Raw genomic sequence first — 20,910 nt, forward strand, 5'->3', positions numbered from 1 at the left:
GGGCAGGGGTGTCAAAGTCAAATGGACGGAGGGCCAAATAAAAAATTTAGCTACAAGCCGAGGGCCGGACTGTTCGAATGTTCATTGAAAAATTTTTAAATGACGCATATAGTCTAGTGAACCTAATTGAACCTACTGAAAACCTAACAAATATATTCCAATATGATCAGATAAATAAAGCAATATTTTCTTATGGCTCTGTCAGTAATCTTTAATTTTCAACAGACACAAAAGACAAATTTCCTTTATATAAAAATCCCCATAACATGAACATTAAATGAAAGAAACCGGTATTCAAGGCACCATCAGTAGCCTATATTTTCTATTTTAGCAAAAGTGGGCTAAATTTACTTCAAAGAAAAAAACAATAATAGCAATTTTCTATCATCCACTCAACTGAAATATTTTTAAAATATAATTGGATTGAAATACAATAAAATAAAGTGCAAAAATCTATTAATCAAAAACAACACTTTGTTTAAGGAGAAGTAACATGCAGTGAAAACAAATATTAAACTTTAACTTTTAAACTTGAACTGAGTAAAAACTCTAAATATGTGATTGCACAGTAATGTTCACTTGTTTGAGGTTGAGGGTGATACTTGGTGGTGTCCCATCTTTTCCACAAGTTCATCAATGTTCGGGGTAAGGCTCTGAGCTGAGGAAATCCTCAGAATTGAGTGGAGGTGTTCAGCAGTAAGTCGACTTCTGTGTGATGTTTTGTTCAGGTTCATCAAAGAAAACAGTTGTTCACACAGGTATGTGCTGCCAAACATAGACAACGTTTGAGCAGCCTGGATGCGCAGCTGGGGCATTGTGTCGGGGAGGAAACGGGCGAACTCCGCAGCACCCACTGCCGCATATTTTGCCCTCAGTGCATCATTGCATTGGAGGTCAATCAACTCCATTTGGAGGTTTGGTGGTGAGCTTTCCACGTCAACAGCAAATGGGTTACCGAGCAGTTCCAACCTGCTTTTTTGTGCTTCAAAGTCAGCAAATCGGCGTCGAAAGTCAGCGGCAAGCATACCTATTTTATCAGCCAACTGTGCGCTCGGGAACGCACTGGTAGAGAGCTTCTCTTTCATGGTCTGGCAGCTGGGAAAGTGGCTCAAATTTTCTTTCCGCATCTGCGTCTCCCACAGAGTCAGTTTGGTTTTAAATGCCTTCACTGTACTGTACATATCAGAGATGACATGATCCCGACCCTGCAGCTGCAAGTTCATTGCATTCAGATGACTCGTAATGTCACACAGAAAAGCCATTTCACACAGAAACATTTCGTCTCGGAGTTGTGTTGTGTCTTTCCCTTTGCTGTCCAAGAACAGACAAATCTCCTCATGAAGCTCGAAACATCTTTGAAGCACCTTTCCCTGGCTTAGCCATCGCACCTCTGTGTGATAAGGCAAATCACCATGCTCCGTTTCTAACTCCGTCAGAAATGCCTTGAACTGGCGGTGATTCAAACCTTTGGCTCTGATAAAGTTAACTGTGCGCGTGATGATGCTCATTACATGCTCCATTTTCAAGGCTTTACCGCACAACGCTTCCTGGTGTATGATACAATGATAAGCTGTCAGCTCACCTGTCGCGTTTTCCTCTTGCATCTTTTCCCGTATCTTCGCCACCAGTCCGCTCCTGTGTCCACACATCGCAGGTGCTCCGTCGGTTGTCAAACCCACGAGTTTTTCCCAAGGCAGCTCCATCTCATTTACACATCTTGACACCTCTTCATACAAATCATGCCCCGTAGTTGTGCCATGCATAGGACGTAAAGCCAAAAACTCCTCTGTCACGCTTAGGCTGGAGTCCACTCCGCGGATGAAAATTGACAACTGGGCAATGTCAGAAATGTCGGTGCTCTCATCCACAGCCAAGGAATATGCAATGAAATCTTTTCCCTTTTTCACAAGCTGCTCTTTTAGATTGATGGACAACTGGTCTACTCTCTCGGCAATGGTGTTTCTGCTCAGACTCACATTTAAAAAGAGTTGCCTTTTTTCTGGGCAAACTTCGTCACAAACTTTAATCATGCAGTTTTTGATGAAATCCCCCTCCGTAAATGGCCGGGCTGATTTAGCGATCTCTTCTGCCAAAATAAAACTGGCCTTGACAGCAGCCTGGCCTTGTGATTTGGCTTTTTTGAACAGAGCCTGTCGAGATTTGAGGCCTCGTTTTAATTCCTCTGCCTTTTGTAGCCTTTGTTCCATGTCCATATTCTTGTTTTTGTCCGCGTGTTTCGTTTCATAATGTCGTCTCAGATTATACTCTTTCAGTACCGCCACACTTTCTCCACACAGAAGACACACAGGTTTTCCAGCTACCTCCGTGAACATATACTCCGACTCCCACCTTGTTTGAAACCCCCGGTTCTCAGTGTCCACCTTCCGTTTTGCCATTTTTGATGGGTATCTGAAAGTTAATTTTACTGTGATGCTGACGACTGCTGTGCCAATAAATATTGAAATGAAGCAGCCTACTGCTCGGTGCGTCACCGTTGCATTGTGGGAAATGTAGTATTGGTGCGTGTAAAAGATCTGCGGGCTGCCGGCTTGCTGCGGTCTGCGGGCCGGTTCTAATAATAAATCAAGATCATCCCAGGGGCCGTAAAAAACCTTCTCGCGGGCCGGATGTGGCCCGCGGGCCTTGACTCTGACATATGTGGCTTAGGGGTTAGCAGTTGCTTGTTGCTGTCACGGCTTCCGCCGATGTCGGTTCCTCTCCTTGTTCGGGCGGCGTTCGGCGGTCGACGTCACCGGTCTTCTAGCCATCGCCGATCCACCTTCCATTTTCCATTTGTTTTGTCTTGTTTTCCCGCACACCTGGTTCACATTCCCTCATTACTTGACGTGCACATAACCCTCTGTTCCCCCCATGTCTGTGTGTGGAATTGTTTGTTTCCAAAGTATATATGCACTTCAGACTGGTTTGCGACGGGTTATTTCAACCCGTATTTTGTTGTTCTGGGTGCAGTTTGTTTTGCCGTATTAAACTGCTCCGGTTTTTACCCATTTCTGCTCTCCTGTGCCTGACTTCCCTGCAGCCAGTTACACACCTCTTACAGAATTCCACACCCGAATATGGAGTCAGCAGGAGCAGGTGTCCCTGCTATAGGGGTCGAGGAGCGCGTCCGGGAGCATGCGGCGATGCTCCACCATCTCGGCGCCGCCATGGACCTCTGGGAGAGACAGGGAGTTCCACCAGCGCCTCCACCAGCACAACAGGGGTCTCCACTACTCGCCCCCCCTGCACCCGGTCCCAGTGGGATTCGTCTCGCCCTTCCCCGGGAGTATGATGGGACGGCTGCACGCTGCCAGGGTTTCCTGCTGCAGCCGTGAGAGGGTGTCCGCCCTCGTCTCGTGCCTCTCGGGGAAAGCCCTGGAGTGGGCCAACACTGTGTGGGGGGAAGGAGACGTGGCGCTGGACCACTTCGAGGATTTCACCCGCCGCTTCCGGGCGGTCTTCGACCACCCGCGCGAGGGTAGAGCGGCGGGTGAACGTCTCCTCCATCTGAGGCAGGGGAAGAGGAGCGCTCAGGAGTTCGCGATGGACTTTCGGACCCTGGCCGCCGGCGTGGGATGGAACGACAGGGCCCTAAACGACCACTATCGCTGCAGTTTGCACGAGGACGTCCGTCGGGAGTTGGCCTGCAGGGACACCACCCTCACCTTTGACCAGCTGGTGGACCTGTCCATTTGACTGGATAACCTGCTGGCTACCTGCGGACGTCCAGAGCGGGATCTGTCGGTTCCATCCCCTAGCACCACCGCTCCGATGCCCATGGAGTTGGGAGGTGCTGCGCTCAGGGAGACCAGAGGAGGTTCCTTCACGTGCACCATCTGTGGCCGCAGAGGTCACACTGCCGGTCGGTGCCGGGTTGGTTCCTCTGGGGGTCGAGGCAGCGAGCAGGGCACTCTGGCGTCACCCCAGGTGAGCCGGCACCATTCTCACCCAGAGCCCTCTGTTGCACACCTGTTTTTGTATGTTACTTTTCCTGAGTTTTCCCTGCATTCCCAGCATAAGGCGCTCGTCGATTCAGGCGTGGCTGGGAATTTCATAGACAGATCCTTCTCCCATAGTTTAGGGATCCCCATTGTTCCAGTGGCTATGCCCTTCCCAGTTCACGCCTTAGAAAGTCGACCATTAAGGTCAGGGTTGATTAGGGAGGCCACCGCTCCCCTGGGCATGGTGACGCAGGGGGGTCACAAGGAGAGAATCAGTCGCTTCCTCATTGACTCTCCTGCGTTTCCCGTGGTGCTAGGCCTACCCTGGTTAGCCTGTCATGACCCAACTGTTTCATGGCAACGGAGGGCTCTCACGGGGTGGTCGCGAGAGTGTTTGGGGAGGTGTTTAGGGGTTTCTATTGGGGCTACTACAGTGGAAAGTCCAGACCAGGTCTCCACCGTGCGCATTCCCCCCGAATATTCCGATTTGGCTCTTCGCCTTCACCACCCCATCGTTGTGCGATATATCTCCTGGTAGACGCCGCACTTCCCAGAAGTCATGTGTATCCCCTGTCACAGGCGGAGATGGCGGCTATGGAAACATATGTCTCCGAATCCCTGCGTCAGGGGTACATTCGGTCCTCTACTTCATCCGCCTCCTCGAGTTTCTTTGTTGTGAAGAAGAAGGAGAGGGGTCTGCGCCCATGTATTGACTATCGAGCTCTTAACCAGATCACTGTGAAGTACAGTTACCCGCTACCTCTCATAGCCACAGCGATTGAGTCAATGCACGGGGCGCGCTTCTTCACAAAACTAGATCTCAGGAGCGCTTACAACCTGGTGCGTATCTGGGAGGGAGACGAGTGGAAGACAGCGTTCTGTACCATCTCAGGGCATTATGAGTACCTCGTCATGCCGTACGGGTTGATGAATGCTCTGTCAGTCTTCCAAGCCTTTGTGGACAAGATTTTCAGGGACCTGCACGGGCAGGGTATAGTGGTGTATATCAATGACATTCTGATATACTCTGCTGCACGCGCCGAGCATGTGTCCTTGGTGCGCAGGGTGCTTGGACGACTGTTGGAGCATGACCTGTATGTCAAGGCTGAGAAATGCCTGTTCTTCCAGCAGTCCGTCTCCTTCCTAGGATACCGCATTTCCACCTCAGGGGTGGAGATGGAGAGTGACCGCATTTCAGCCGTGCATAATTGGCCGAGTTCAACCACGGTAAAGGAGGTGCAGCGTTTTCTAGGGTTTGCCAATTACTACCGGAGGTTTATCCGGAGTTTTGGTCAGGTAGCGGCTCCCATTACCTCACTACTGAAGGGGGGCCGGTGCGTTTGCAGTGGTCAGCTGAGGCGGACAGGGCTTTTGTTCACCTAAGGGCCCTGTTTACCTCGGCTCCCGTGCTGGCCTATCCGGATCCCTCTTTGGCGTTCACAGTGGAGGTGGACGCGTCCGAGGCTGGGATAGGAGCCGTGCTCTCTCAGCGCTCGGGTACGCCTCCGAAGCGCCGCCCCTGTGCCTTCTTCTCGAGGAAGCTCAGCCCCGGTGGAGTGAAACTATGACGAGGGGGACCGGGAGCTGTTGGCTGTCGTCAAGGCTTTGAAGGCGTGGAGACATTGGCTTGAGGGGGCTAAACACCCTTTTCTCATCTGGACTGACCACCGCAATCTGGAGTACATCCGGGCAGCGAGGAGACTGAATCCTCACCAGGCAAGGTGGGCCATGTTTTTTACACGTTTTGTTTTCACCCTTTCGTACAGACCAGGTTCCCAGAATGTCAAGGCAGACGCACTGTCCCGGCTGTATGACACAGAGGAGCGGCCCATGGATTCCACCCCCATACTCCCGGCCTCCTGCCTGGTGGCGCCGGTAGTGTGGGAGCTGGACGCGGACATTGAGCAGGCGTTACGTGCAGAGCCCGCTCCCCTCCAGTGTCCCGCTGGGCGTCTGTACGTTCCGTCTGCTGTCCGTGACCGGCTGATCTATTGGGCTCACACGTCACCCTCCTCTGGTCATCCAGGTATCTGTCGGACAGTGCGCTGTTTGAGTGGGAAGTACTGGTGGTCCACCTTGGCCAAGGACGTGAGGGTTTATGTTTCCTCCTGCTCGGTGTGCGCCCAGTGTAAGGCTCCTAGGCACCTGCCCAGAGGTAAATTACACCCCTTACCCGTTCCACAACGGCCATGGTCTCACCTGCCGATAGATTTTCTCACAGATCTCCCCTCATCTCAGGGGAACACCACGATCCTAGTCGTTGTTGACCGTTTCTCCAAGTCCTGCCGTCTCCTTCCTCTGCCCGGTCTCCCTACGGCCCTACAGACTGCGGAGGCCTTGTTCACTCACGTCTTCCGGCACTACGGGGTACCTGAGGATATAGTGTCTGACCGAGGTCCCCAGTCCACGTCGAGGGTCTGAAGAGCGTTCATGGAGCGTCTGGGGGTCTCGATCAGCCCTACCTCAGGTTTTCACCCCGAGAGTAACGGGTAGGTGGAGAGAGTTAACCAGGATGGGGTAGGTTTCTGCGGTCTTATTGCCAGGACCGGCCGGGGGAGTGGGCTGGACAGAGATGGCCCAGAACTCGCTTCGCCACTCCTCCACTAACCTCACCCCCTTTCAGTGCGTACTGGGGTATCAGCCGGTTCTGGCTCCTTGGCATCAGAGTCAGACTGAGGCTCCTGCGGTGGACGACTGGTTCCGGCGCGCGGAGGAGACATGGGACGCCGCCCATGTTCACCTTCAGTGCGCCGTGCTGCGCCAGAAATCCAGCGCAGACCGTCACCAGAGTGAGGCGGTGACCGGGTCTGGCTCTCGACCCGAAATCTGCCCCTCCACCTGCCCTGCCGGGAGCTGGGTCCGTGGTTTGTGGGGCTGTTTAAAGTCCTGAGGAGACTGAACGAGGTTTGTTACAGGTTACAGCCCCCCCCCCCCCGATTACCGTATTAACCCCTCGTTCCATGTGTCTCTCCTCAGACCGGTGGTGGCTGGTCCGCTCCAGGAGTCTGAGGTGCGGGAGGTTCCTCCTCCCCCTCTGGACATCTAGGGGGCCCCGGCGTACGCCGTTCGCTCCATACTGGATTCGTGGCGTCGGGCAAGGGGCCTTCAGTACCTCGTGGAGTGGGAGGGGTACGGTACGGAGGAGAGATGCTGGGTTCCGGTGGAGGACTTGTTGGACCCTTCAATGCTGTGTGAGTTCCACCGTCTCCGTCCGGATCGCCCTGCACCTCGCCCCCCGGGTCGTCCCCGAGGCCGGTGTCTGCGTGCTGGTTGGAGCCGCGCGTCAAGGGGGGGGTACTGTCACGACTTCTGCCGAAGTCGATTCCTCTCCTTGTTCGGGCGGCGTTCGGCGGTGGACGTCACCGGTCTTCTAGCCATCGCGATCCACCTTTCATTTTTCCATTTGTTTTGTCTTGTTTTCCCGCACACCTGGTTTACATTCCCTCATTACTTGACGTGCATATAACCCTCTGTTCCCCCCCATGTCTGTGTGTGGAATTGTTTGTTGTAAAGTGTATGTGCACTTCAGACTGGTTTGCGACGGGTTATTTCAACCCGTATTTTGTTGTTCTGGGTGCAGTTTGTGTTGCCTCATTACCTTCTTAGGTATAGGGGGCGACATTTTCACTTTTGGATGAATTTGTGCCCAAATTAAACGGCCTCGTACTCTGTCCTAGATCATATGATATGCATATTATTATTACTATTGGATAGAAAACACTCTGAAGTTTCTAAAACTGTTTGAATTATATCTGTGAGTAAAACAGAACTCATATGGCAGGCAAACTTCTAAACAGGAAGTGAAAATTCTGAAATGGGTCGCTGTGAAAGGCATCGCCTATTCAATTGCCTTATATTTATGGATCTGTATGCACTTCATACGCCTTCCACTAGATGTCAACAGGCAGTAGAACGTGGAATGAACCATATAGCTTCATGTGGGACCGGATGAGAGCCTTTGGAGTGACAGGTCAGGCAGATTGCCAGTTCTTGGCCACGCACAGAGGGCATGTGATGTCTTTGTCTGCACTGCGTTAGATAGACATGAAGAAATGCTCCGTTTGGGACGTTATTGGATATATATGAGAAAAACATCTTGAAGATTGATTCTCAACTGAGTTTGACCAGTTTATTCGACTTGTAATACCACTTTTTGAAGTTTTCGTTCAACGTTTTCGTTCAATTGCGCAAGTGTTTGGACACGTGTACTACACATGCTAGTAATGGACATTATAAAACAAAACAACAATTTATTGTGGAACTAGGATTCCTGGGACTGCATTCTGATGAAAGATCATCAAAGGTAAGGGAATATTTATGATGTAATTTCGTATTTCTGTTGACTCCAACTCCAACATGGCGGAGTGAGCCGTCTCAGATTATTGCATGCTGTGCTTTTTACTAAAGTAATTTTTTTAGTCTAACACAGCGGTTGCATTAAGAACCAGTGTATCTTTAATTATATGTTAAACATGTATCTTTCATCAAAGTTTATGATGAGTATTTCTGTATTTCACGTTGCTATCTGTAATTACTTTCGCTATTTTGGAGCCATTTCTGAACATGGTGCCAATGTAAAACCACGATTTCTGGCTATAAATATGCACATAATCGAACAAAACATAAATGTATTGTATAACATGATGTCATATGACTGTCATCTGATGAAGTTGTTCAAAGGTTAGTGATTAATTTTATCTCTATTTGTGGGTTTTGTGAAAGCTATCTTTTCTGTGAAAAAATGGCGGTGTGTTTTTGGATATTGTGGTGAGCTTTCATAAATATATGTTGTGTTTTCGCTCTAAAACATTTTAAAAATCGGATATGTTGGCTGGATTCACAAGATGTTTATCTTTAATTATATGTACAACATGTATTTTTCATCAAAGTTTTATGATGAGTATTTCTGTATTTCACGTTGCTCTCTGTAATTATTCTGGCTATTTTGGAGCCATTTCTGAACATGGCGCCAATGTAAAACCACGATTTCTGGCTATAAATATGCACATAATCGAACAAAACATAAATGTATTGTATAACATGATGTCATATGACTGTCATCTGATGAAGTTGTTCAAAGGATAGTGATTCATTTTATCTCTATTTGTGGGTTTTGTGAAAGCTATCTTTGCTGTGAAAAAATGGCGGTGTTTTTTGGGATACGGTGGTGAGCTAACATAAATATATGTTGTGTTTTCGCTGTAAAATATTTAAAAAATCGGACATGTTGGCAGGATTCACAAGATGTTTATCTTTTATTTGCTGTATTGGACTTGTGATTTCATGAAATTATATTATATTATATCCCTGTGGCACTAGGCTAGGCTATACTAGTCAGCGTTTCTGATGACAGTTATCCCGGATCCGGGATGGGTGGTCCAGAGAGGTTTTAAACTGCTCCGGTTGTTACCCATTTCTGTTCTCCTGCGCCTGACTTCCCTGCAGCCAGTTACGTACCTCTTACAGTTGCTTTGGGTTTGGACGTGCAGCAATAATAAGAACCACACTTGCGGGCAAATTCCTCACATTTGCAATCTCACCCACTTCACATGTTTCCCAATGTCAGCGTTTGAGAATGGACAGCTAACCCCCACGTACTGTACAACACACACACACACACACACACACACACACACACACACACACACACACACACACACACACACACACACACACACACACACACACACACGCTCTAACAGAAAGGACTGAGGGAAATGAATTTAACATTGTATATTTTACTTATTCTCCGACTTTGGTATCTGATTCCCAGATTTGCTTTACTGCAAGTCTTCATGTCCTCAACAGTTTCTGTTAGGTGCTGAGGTAAATAAAAATATCCTGACCTGAGTCCTGACCTTCACAATAGCATCAAATACTGTACTACATTAATGCCAGGCAGACCATTAAAGTCCCACGAGTCAGAGGGAAACAATCAGATTAACAATCACAGATGAGTTACATATATCCTCTATAGTCTTCTATAACCTCTATCTGCTCTATAGTCTTCTTCAGTCTGCTATAGTCTTCTATAACCTCTATTTGTTCTACAGTCTGCTATAGTCTTCTATAACCTCTATCTGTTCTATAGTCTTCTATAGTCTTCTATAACCTCTATTTGTTCTACAGTCTGCTATAGTCTTCTATAACCTCTATCTGTTCTATAGTCTTCTATAACCTCTATCTGCTCTGTAGTCTTCTATAGTCTTCTATAGCCTCTATCTGTTGTATAGTCTTCTACAGTCTTCTACAGTCTTCTATAACCTCTATCTGTTTTATAGTCTTCTACAGTCTGCTATAGTGTTCTATAACCTCAATCTGTTCTATAGTCTTCTATAACCTCTATCTGCTCTATAATCTTCTATAGCCTCTGTTTTATAGTCTTCTACAGTCTTCTATAACCTCTATTTGTTCTATAGTCTTCTATAGTCTTCTATAACCTCTATTTGTTCTACAGTCTGCTATAGTCTTCTATAACCTCTATCTGTTCTATAGTCTTCTATAGTCTTCTATAACCTCTATCTGTTCTATAGTCTTCTATAACCTCTATCTGCTCTGTAGTCTTCTATAGTCTTCTATAGCCTCTATCTGTTGTATAGTCTTCTACAGTCTTCTACAGTCTTCTATAACCTCTATCTGTTTTATAGTCTTCTACAGTCTGCTATAGTCTTCTATAACCTCAATCTGTTCTATAGTCTTCTATAACCTCTATCTGCTCTATAATCTTCTATAGCCTCTGTTTTATAGTCTTCTACAGTCTTCTATAGCCTCTATATGTTCTATAGTCTTCTATAGTCTTCTATAGTCTTCTATAGTCTTCTATAACCTCTATCTGCTCTATAGTCTTCTAGAACCTCTATCTGTTCTATAGTCGTCTAGATCCTCTGTCTACTCTATAGTATTCTAGTCTTCTAGATCCCCTATCTGCTCTATAATCTTTTAGAACTTCTATCTGTTCTATATTCTTCTAGACCCTCTATATGTTCTATAGTCTTCTTTAGTCTTCTGGAACCTCTATCTGCTCTATAGTCTTCTAGATCCCCTATTTGTTCTATAGTTTTCTGTAGTCTACTAGATCCTCTATCTGCTCTATAGTCTTCTAGATCCTCTATCTGTTCTATAGTCTTCTAGATCCTCCATCTGTTCTATAGTCTTCTAGATCCTCTATCTGCTCAATCATCGTCTATAGTATTCTAGATCCTTTATCTGCTCTATAGTCTTCTAGAACCTCTATCTGTTATATAGTCTTCTATACCCTCTATCTGCTCTATAGTCTAGATCCTCTATCTGTTCTATAGTCTTCTATAATCTTCTAGAACCTCTATCTGTTCTATAGTCTTCTAGATCCTCTAGCTGTTCTATAGTCTTCTATAGTCTTCTAGAACCTATATCTGCTCTATAGTCTTCTATAGTCTTCTAGATCCTCTATCTGTTCTATAGTCTTCTAGATCCTCTATCTGTTCCATAGTCGTCTATAGTCTTCTAGATCCTCTATCTGCTCTGTCATCTTCTATAGTCTTCTAGATCCTCTATCTGCTCTATAGTCTTCTAGATCCTCTATCTGCTCTATTGTCTTCTAGATCCTCTATTTGCTCTATAGTCTAGATCCTCTATCTGCTCTATAGTCTAGACCCTCTATCTGTTCTATAGTCTTCTAGATCTCTATCTGTTCTATAGTTGTCTAGATCCTCTATCTACTCTATAGTATTCTACACTTCTAGATCCCCTATCTGCTCTATAGTCTTTTAGAACTTGTATCTGTTCTATAGTCTTCCAGATCATCTATCTGTTCTATAGTCTTCTAGATCCTCTATCTGTTCTAAAGTCTTCTAGATCCTCTATCTGTTCTATAGTCTTCTGGATACTCTATCTGTTCTATAGTCTTCTATAGTCTTCTAGATCCTCTATCTGTTCTAAAGTCTTCTAGATCCTCTATCTGTTCTATAGTCTTCTGGATACTCTATCTGTTCTATATTCTTCTATAGTCTTCTAGATCCTCTATCTGCTCTATAGTCTTCTAGATCCTCTATCTGTTCCATAGTCTTCTAGATCCTCTATCTGTTCCATAGTCTTCTATAGCCTTCTAGATCCTATATCTGCTCTATAGTCTTCTAGATCCTCTATCATCTCTATAATCTTCTAGATCTGTCTACTCTATATTCTAGATCCTCTATCTGCTCTATAGTCTAGATCCTCTATCTGTTCTATAGTCTTCTATATTCTTCTAGAACCTCCATCTGTTCTAAAGTCTTCTAGATCCTCTATCTGTTCTATAGTCTTCTATAGTCTTCTAGAACCTCTATCTGCTCTATAGTCTTCTAGAACCTCTATCTGTTCTATAGTCGTCCAGATCCTCTATCTACTCTATAGTATTCTAGTCTTCTAGATCCCCTATCTGCTCTATAGTCTTTTAGAACTTATATCTGTTCTATATTCTTCTAGATCCTCTATCTGTTCTATATTCTATAGTTTTCTGGATCCTCTATCTGTTCTATAGTCGTCTAGCTCCTCAATCTACTCTATAGTCGTCTAGCTCCTCTATCTACTCAATAGTATTCTAGTCTTCTAGATCCCCTATTTGCTCTATAGTCTTTTAGAACCTCTATCTGTTCTATAGTATTCTAGTTCCTCTGTGTTCTATAGTCTTCTAGAACCTCTATCTGCTCTATAGTCTTCTATAACCTCTATCTGCTCTATAGTCTTCTAGATCCTAAATTTGCTCTATAGTCTTCTAGATTTGCTTCTATAGTTTTCACATTTCAAGACTTTAAGACAGGATATCTATGGCCGGACAGAATCTGTCTCTGGAATGAAAAACATGTTTATCCATTAAATAAATATACAGTTCAACCGGACAGATTCAGTCCTTCAGTCTAAAACCCAAGATGTTTAAATACCAGATCCTTTCTCCTATGAAACATATACTTTTAGTCATCAAGTACTGTATATCATATTTTGGAAGCCAAACCTCACATTGTGGGTATGTTTGATATGTATTTCATGTTGTTATCAGTTAGTTTTTAAACTAGTGGCAGACAGTCAAGGTGAAGGTTGGCTGCATTGTCTCCTTGCGCTGGTCCTTGGCAACCTGGCCCCATATTTATAAAGCGTCTCAGAGTAGGAATGCTGATCTAGGATCAGGTCCGCTCTGTCCATATAATCTTAATGATTGTGATCTAAAAGGCAAAACTGACTTTAGATCAGAGATGCTTTATGAATACGAGCTCTGGTTTTGACAAGTTACAGAATAAGTCTGAGACCATCTGTCTGGAAACAATAACAGTATTATAAAATAAACTCTGTAAGAACAATGGGTGGGAAAGTAAATGATTGCAGAGTAATGTATGTGATTGACATCCAACAAACCGTTGGCGCTGAACGATACCCTCTGTTGTCCTCCATAGCCTTTCCAAGAAAGCGATTATTCTCAGTGGTGTAGCTGGTATTTTCATGCAGGTTTATATCAGCAAACATGTGCCTTGGACCTCTTTCTGTAATTATACTGTGTGCCGTGTTAGAGAGAGAGTCTATGTCCCAAGTGGCGTCCATAAAGCTCTGATCAAAAGTAGTGCACTACATAAGGAACAGGGTACCGTTTTGGACACAGCCTCTGTAATTATATTGAGTGAGTGAGTGAGTGAGTGAGTGAGTGAGTGAGTGAGTGAGTGAGAGAGAGAGAGAGAGAGAGAGAGAGAGAGAGAGAGAGAGAGAGAGAGAGAGAGAGAGAGAGAGAGAGAGAGAGAGAGAGAGAGAGAGAGAGAGAGAGAGAGAGAGAGAGAGAGAGAGAGAGAGAGAGAGAGAGAGAGAGAGAGAGAGAGAGAGAGAGAGAGAGAGAGAGAGAGAGAGAGAGAGAGAGAGAGAGAGAGAGAGAGAGAGAGAGAGAGATGTGTTAAGGTTGTTTGCCACAGCTCTGAAACCAGTAACACAAAGTACACTGACTCCAGGTCTGAAAACATTCAGGGTTAGTTATTGTGGCCAAATCACTGAGAATGTGGGATACAACAGAGCTGGTTTGAGTAGTACCCAAACAATCTGCTGGCAAATAGAAGGCTTGGTATGTGTGTGTTGAATTGTCAGTGTGTGGTTAGCACCCAATTTAGAACAGAGGTTAACTCTGTTCCCCTGCCATGTTAGCACCATAGCAAACACTTTAGTATAACAAACTGTTTCTATAGTGTGTATACTTGTATGCGATGACTCTCTCACCTCTCTTTCTCTACCTCCCTCCCTCTCTCTCATCCCTCTTTCTCTACCCTCTCTCCCCCTTCCTCTTTCCCTCTCCATATTCCTACTTCCCTCTCATCCTTCTATCCCTCCTCCCTCCCTTAGCGTCCGTTGGAGAAGCCTGATGGCCTGGACGTCTCAGACCAGAGTAAGGAGCACCCTCAGCACCTGTGTGAGAAATGCAAAGTCCTGGGCTACTACTGCCGAAGAGTGCAATAATACCTTACTAACCTGAACCCTCTAATTTCCTCAAAAAGAGAGGAACCATTTCGTGACCCTCTCCTCCTCCTCCGTCAGAGAGAAACCTAGCAACCCTCCTGTACTGCCTTCCCATTTGCCTCTTCCCCCTCCTGGGAAAGAGCGGAACCTCACTGTCCTCACCAATACTGCCTCCCTTGCCTCCCCTCCTTCTCATCCTTTCCCACCCTCTCCCCCCTCTCCACATCACCTCCCCTCTCCCCCATCACCTCTCCCTCCCCTCTCCCCTATCATCTCTACCTCCCCTCTCCCCATCACCACTCCCTCCATCACCTCTCCCTCCCCTCTCCCCATAACCTCTGCCTCCCCTCTCCCCATCACCTTTCCCTCCCCTCTCCCCTCCATCACCTCTACCTCCCCTCTCCCCATCACCTCTCCCTCTCCTCTCCACCATCACCTCTACCTCCCCTATCACCTCCCCCTCCCCCATCACCTCTCCCTCCCCTCATCACCTCTACCTTCCCCCTCATCACCTCTACCTTCCCCCTCATCACCTCTACCTCCCCTCTCCCCCATCACCTCTCCCTCCCTTCTCTCTCCCCATCACCTCTCCCTCCCTTCTCTCTCCCCATCACCTCTCCCTCCCCTCCCTCCCCATTACCTCTCCCTCCCCATCACCTCTCCCTCTCCTCTCTCCCCATCACTTCTCCCTCCCCATCACCTCTCCCTCCCCATCACTTCTCCCTCCCCTCTCTCTCCCCATCACCTCTCTCTCCCCATCACCTCTCTCTCCCCTCTCCCTCCCCCATCACCTCCCGTCTCTGAATTAGCTGGTAAACCTTATTTTGCAGAGGTTTGTCACTAAGCTCAATTCCTGTCCTTTTCCTAATGGCAAGGGCATGGGAGAAACTGATCAAAGAACTGTGCAAGGATAAACCTCAGCCCTGACAGGGCCTTGTGGCCTTGTGTACCCTAGCCTAAAAACCATGTAACCGACATCCAATGTGTGTATAATATGATATTGTTGTCACTGACAGTATTGCCCACCCCTTGGGGTTTTATTCCCTCACTTTGGAAGTCTGTTGGTTTTGTGTTTACAGAAGAGTTCTGCCTTAATTTTCCCTGTCAAGTGAAGTGTGTGGGGAGCATTAAAACAGACAGAGACAGGCCTTCTAGTGATGCTAAAGTAATTATCGTCATGGGCTCGAGGCGGGATCAAGGGGTCAATGTCGGGGGCAATGTCTGGGTCAAAGGTCAACTTATACATGAATAACTGTGAATTAATTATGAATTGATTATTGATTGATTAACTGAGGGATACCGTACCAAACATCCCTGGCTTACATGTTACTTGTGGCGTATTTATTATTTGTCGTCCGTTTGTCTGTTGTGCAATTTTTTATTGATTTAAACTGGGACATATATATGTGTGTGTGTGTGTGTGTGTGTGTGTGTGTGTGTGTGTGTGTGTGTGTGTGTGTGTGTGTGTGTGTGTGTGTGTGTGTGTGTGTGTGTGTGTGTGTGTGTGTGTGTGTGTGTGTGTGTGTGTGTGTGTGTGTGTGTGTGTGTGTGTGTGTGTGTGTGTGTGTGTGTGTGTGTGTGTGTGTGTGTGTGTGTGTGTGTGTACACTATATGTATTTGTGTATGTTTGTATATCAAAGTATTATTGTGTAACTGCTTCCACTTGTCTTTAGAAACGACTGTAGGTTGAGATAGAGTCGTTCTTCGTTTAGGTGTAGTACAGTGATAATAACGTTGATGTTTCGTATTAAACAAGCTGTGCATTTACATCGGCAATGAAAGTAGGGTTTAGGTATTCATCGAATTGACAAGATTTTAACATTTGCCTGTCAAAAGTCAACTATGCAATAACAGCAGTTTCTGTGATGATAAAGGCTGGATATCTAGTTTCTCTTAGCCAATATCCCCTTCATATTTAGACTCTTAAGTATTAGGTTCAATCTATCGGCAATGCTGTAGTCTTTTTTCCCTACCTAATTTGACAGTTTACTTCCAAACAATCATTTTATTTTTGTAATGAGTTTCTTGAAAAGTAATCCCGTCCTGCACTGTATGTATGCAACCAATAGTCTTATTCAGGACTCCACTTCAGCAGTGTTATGTCTGGCCAGCATTTACAACTCATCTATTTGGTGTAGGATGCCAGGAGATTGACATAGTTGATTACAACTGGTATTTCAAATGGTATATAGATAAGTGATCATTATACATTTCAAAGTGGTTTTTTAATATCCCTATTGCAATTGCAAATTTTTGCAATCTTTTGTAGGACACACAGCTGACCAATAGAGCTGTTGCAATCTTGTAACGCTACTTTAAGACAGTTTGACCTAGAAATATAACAGTGAATCTTACTAATTTCTGTTTCCAAGGGGTTTAACCCCTTCATAATGTGTCAAACAAGTGACAGCAGTAAATTATGTCTGGAGAAAGAGAGATGGGGGATGGAGGTAAGATTGCTATAATGGTTGGTAAAGGAGAAAGAAGTGGAGAAGTGGATATGTTGTCCTGTAACAAAATGGACGTTTGTATTTTATCAGAGGACGTTTTGTAAGTGTGGTGATGGATTAAGTTTATGTTTCTGTGTGTTTGATTCCACATCCTATCATGATTTAAACGTTAAATCGTGTCTTTAATAGAAGAGACGTAACTAACCATTACCTCTGTTTACAAAGATATAGGTCTATACTTTCAACTTTATAGTTGGAGGACCTAGAGTGAAGAATATTTTTGATCCAACATTGTGTAACAGTGGGTATAGTTGTATCTTAGCAATGAAGGCTATTGACACTTTTGGAACATGTTCTTTTGTGAGTATAGTTGAAGAGAAGTTTGCTACCACTTTTCAAAGCGGAGGTGTATTTTTCAAATCAAACACATTGGCTTCTCCAATATTTAGAATGTGTTTAATGGCTCTATAAAGGTTGAATTCATAGTTGTAAATTTTCTATTATCCGAAAAGTACTAGTGCCTTGTAAAAAGAGAATAATTATTTCGAAAAATTGGACGGAAAATGAATAAAGAGGAGAATTGAACTTAGTTTGGAGCTGTAATTAACTCATGGCTAGAAGTAACTGTTAGGTAGTGTTTTGCCAAGTCTGATGCTGGTTCAAGATGTGAATACATATGGGAAAACAATACTATTACCCCATTAGCAATGACAACTGGCTAATGTTTTCCTCAACACCATTTTGTTGAGTTTGGACGCAGTAACTAAAGCATCTGGCAAAAATCACACACACTGTAGTTAGTCTGTTGTCATGGAATCAACAACAATGTTATTTTGTAGTCAGTACACTAATGTGAATGAGGTTTGCACTAAAAGCTGTAGACCTCATCCTCGTTCTTTTAACTTTGGCCGGGATTCAATACGATATGGTTTGTGGCTTTTAAAGGCCATTTCCGATTGAGTCGACATATGCAGCGTTTATTGTGAATGGGATCTCCGCGAACGAGGGAACATTGCCTTTAAAAGCTGCAATGCCTATAACCCGCGATCGGATTGAATCCCAGCCTTTCGCTTTTTGAGATAGTCTGTTTATGACTTATTGATTGATTCAACACACACAAGTATGAGCTTGGTCTGTAATCTTTCATTCAATGTGTGGATACAGAACAATGCATTAAGCATAATTTGTTACAACTTGGACCATCACACTCAGTTGGTGTTAGTTACATGTATGTGGGGAGGTGAAGCCTGGTTCCAGATTTGTTGGTGCTTTCTTGCCAACCCCTATAGTCATTGTCACAGCACAATCACATCTGGAATCAGGTTACAGGATAGTAGCCTACTCATTAAATATTAGGCTAGAAATCAAATCAAATGTAATTAGTCACATGCGCTGAATACAACAGGCGTTCACCTTACAGTGAAATGCTTACTTACAAGCCCCTAACCAACAATGCAGTTAAAAAATACTAATAAGAATAAGAAATAAAAGTAACAATTAATTAAGAGCAGCAGTAAAATAACAATAGCGAGACTATATACAGGGGGTACCAGTACAGAGTCAATGTGCGGGGGCACCGGTTAGTTGAGGTAATATGTACATGTAGGTAGAGGTGTATATATAGTGGTTGGGAGATGTAGCATAGCCATCCTATGGATATTTTATTATTATCATCTGAACAAAAAGGGGCTTGGAAGGAAAGAATAGTCGACCATATTTGATGTGAATTGTGTATTGATACACAGGGGTTTCATTCATTGATTACAGGTCATAGTAGATTATTATTTTCTCCCCACATAACGTTGGGATCAATTCTATATTTTCACTACAACTGAGCAGAACACTGCTGCTATCCAAACATGACCATATATTCTGGTCTAGGCTTTATTTGCCTCACAACAGCAGTGTATCACTATATGTTTCCATTAGCCGTTTCCATTAGCTTGGGTATTAGCCAACTAAACCAAAAGTGCTAATACTGATCAAAATTGATACACAGTAGGCTTATGAGTGCTCTGACTTTTAAGGAATACAATGATAAGAATATCCTTAAGAATATAAGAAATATCTTGAAGAATATAAGGAAAAATCAGCTGAGATATTTTTGGAGGATAGTCTGATTCCGACCAGACAAGTTTATGAAGAAGAAGCCATGTGTTTGAGATGGCATATAATACGAGCTAATGGAAGCAGTTAATACATTGTGTTATGCATTTTAAACATACAGTATACAAATACTTTTTCAGGTGTGTTTTTTGTCCTGAATTTACATATGGATTTGTTATTTTCTATGAAAGATGTGTATTTTGGAATAAACTTTATAGATGTTACATTTTCTAAGCAATTTGCTAAAGAAAACAACCCAAGAGTTATTTTTCCCAGAAAAATATATTTAGCAAATGACTGTTATATGTATATATTAGATGGCCATCATCTTAAAGGATCTTAGATCTGAAATGTTATGCAGCTTTGAAGCTTTCTATGTGAAAAAGGGCCTATATAAAGCTTTGAGACAAATAAAGCTTTGAGTTTTTCATTGATGTTTTACAATGATCTGAGGGGTTTATCCTACAGAAATATTTATGGGAAGAGTTTTTACAACACTTTTTTGTATAAAATACGCAACAAAGTTATACTAAGAAGGAAATATTGATGTCTACATAGATTACTATTAAAAAAAGTTGGTACATAATTATTAATACCCTTCACTCAATGATAAGCCATTTTGTTTTTTATGTGTTTTGTTTTGAGTTTAGAAATGTTATCATCAGTATTAAATAACCCAGAATGATACCCAAGTGCTTTAACTAATATGCCTATGAGTTGCCATTTGTGTCCTTTGAGTAGCATGCATTCATGTTTTATTACGAGTATTACCTTATTAAGGAAATGGCAGACATAATTACCAATGTTTTGTTATTCAAGTTCTATATAATTGATTAAGATCTTACTAGGTTGCGCAATAATACTGTTAACATGCAGAATAGATCTTTTTGTTATATCTTAGTGACTGATACTCTCCACTGCACATTCAACTGTGAGTTGTAGTTTGCTCAAAGCAGCTACAAGGCACTTCTCTGAAATGTTATGTTTTTATTCATAGTTTAGTACAGAGAGTGTAATTTACTTCTGTTAAGCAAGTGTGTGAGACAAAACACTATTGTAGAATTTGCATGTGCATGTGTTTTGCTTTTAAATGGAAAAATAAGTATCTTTGTGCAATGTATTTAATTTTAGCACAGTAATGTAGTGGGCTACATCGGACGTGTGCAAAATGGCACCCTATTCCCTTTATAGTGCACTACTTTCGACCAGGGCCCATAGAGGGCTCTGATCAAAAGCAGCACATTATGGAGGAAATAGGGTTCCATTTGGGACGCTTAGCATTCTCAACAACTTCTAATTGATTGTTACTAGTCATAAAAATGTATAATTGACCGATAGTGTGTACCAATTAATACATACTGACTGAATGTGCTGTTTTAACACTTACGTGGTCAATTAGACGTTGATGTTTATGTTCTTTGATGTCTGTAACATTTTGAGATTGTAATGCTATTGTCGAATTGGTGTGAGTGAGTTGGATGATGACTGGGAGGATGATGACTGGGAGGATGATGACTGGGAGGATGATGACTGGGAGGATGATGACTGGGAGGTTGTTGTGGAAACAGAAAAGAACACTTCTGTTGCATCACGTCCATGAAACGGCATTCCAAAATGTGCCTTATTTGTTAGTTAGGAAAACAAAAAACGACTTTAGTGCTTTAGTACTATTAGGTGTTGTGATGAATAAAATAAATGTTGAATTGGAAATATCTGGATTGTGTTATTTCGGTGCGTTGGTAAATGTTTACTATTCCTTCCTAGGTAGGGGATCAACCAACTGGAACACCTACACACAATTGTATACTGTGCCTTACCCACTGATGAGCTAGATAGAATTTCACCATATTGCTTAAATACACCTATCCAATCCTCTCATATAGAATTTCACCATATTGCTTAAATACACCTATCCAATCCTCTCAGATCTACACAGGGATTAGGATTAGGGGCTACAATACAAAACAATA

The 20,910-nt window shown here is 43.9% G+C and overlaps 1 protein-coding gene across 1 annotated transcript in view; it reads left to right on the plus strand.

Moving 5' to 3' along the window:
- Nucleotides 1–20,650, plus strand: part of LOC139562560 (zinc finger CCHC domain-containing protein 24-like) — a 76,442-nt gene extending 55,792 nt beyond the window's left edge. Inside the window, exon 3 of the mRNA XM_071380329.1 lies at nucleotides 14,271–20,650. Coding sequence (XP_071236430.1) covers nucleotides 14,271–14,384 — 114 coding nt within the window. The 3' untranslated portion in view covers nucleotides 14,385–20,650. The remainder of the gene's footprint in view (nucleotides 1–14,270) is intronic.
- The last annotated feature ends 260 nt before the right edge of the window (nucleotides 20,651–20,910 follow it).

This window comes from Salvelinus alpinus, chromosome 32 (genome assembly GCF_045679555.1).
Source record: "Salvelinus alpinus chromosome 32, SLU_Salpinus.1, whole genome shotgun sequence".
In the NCBI taxonomy this organism is placed as follows: domain Eukaryota; kingdom Metazoa; phylum Chordata; class Actinopteri; order Salmoniformes; family Salmonidae; genus Salvelinus; species Salvelinus alpinus.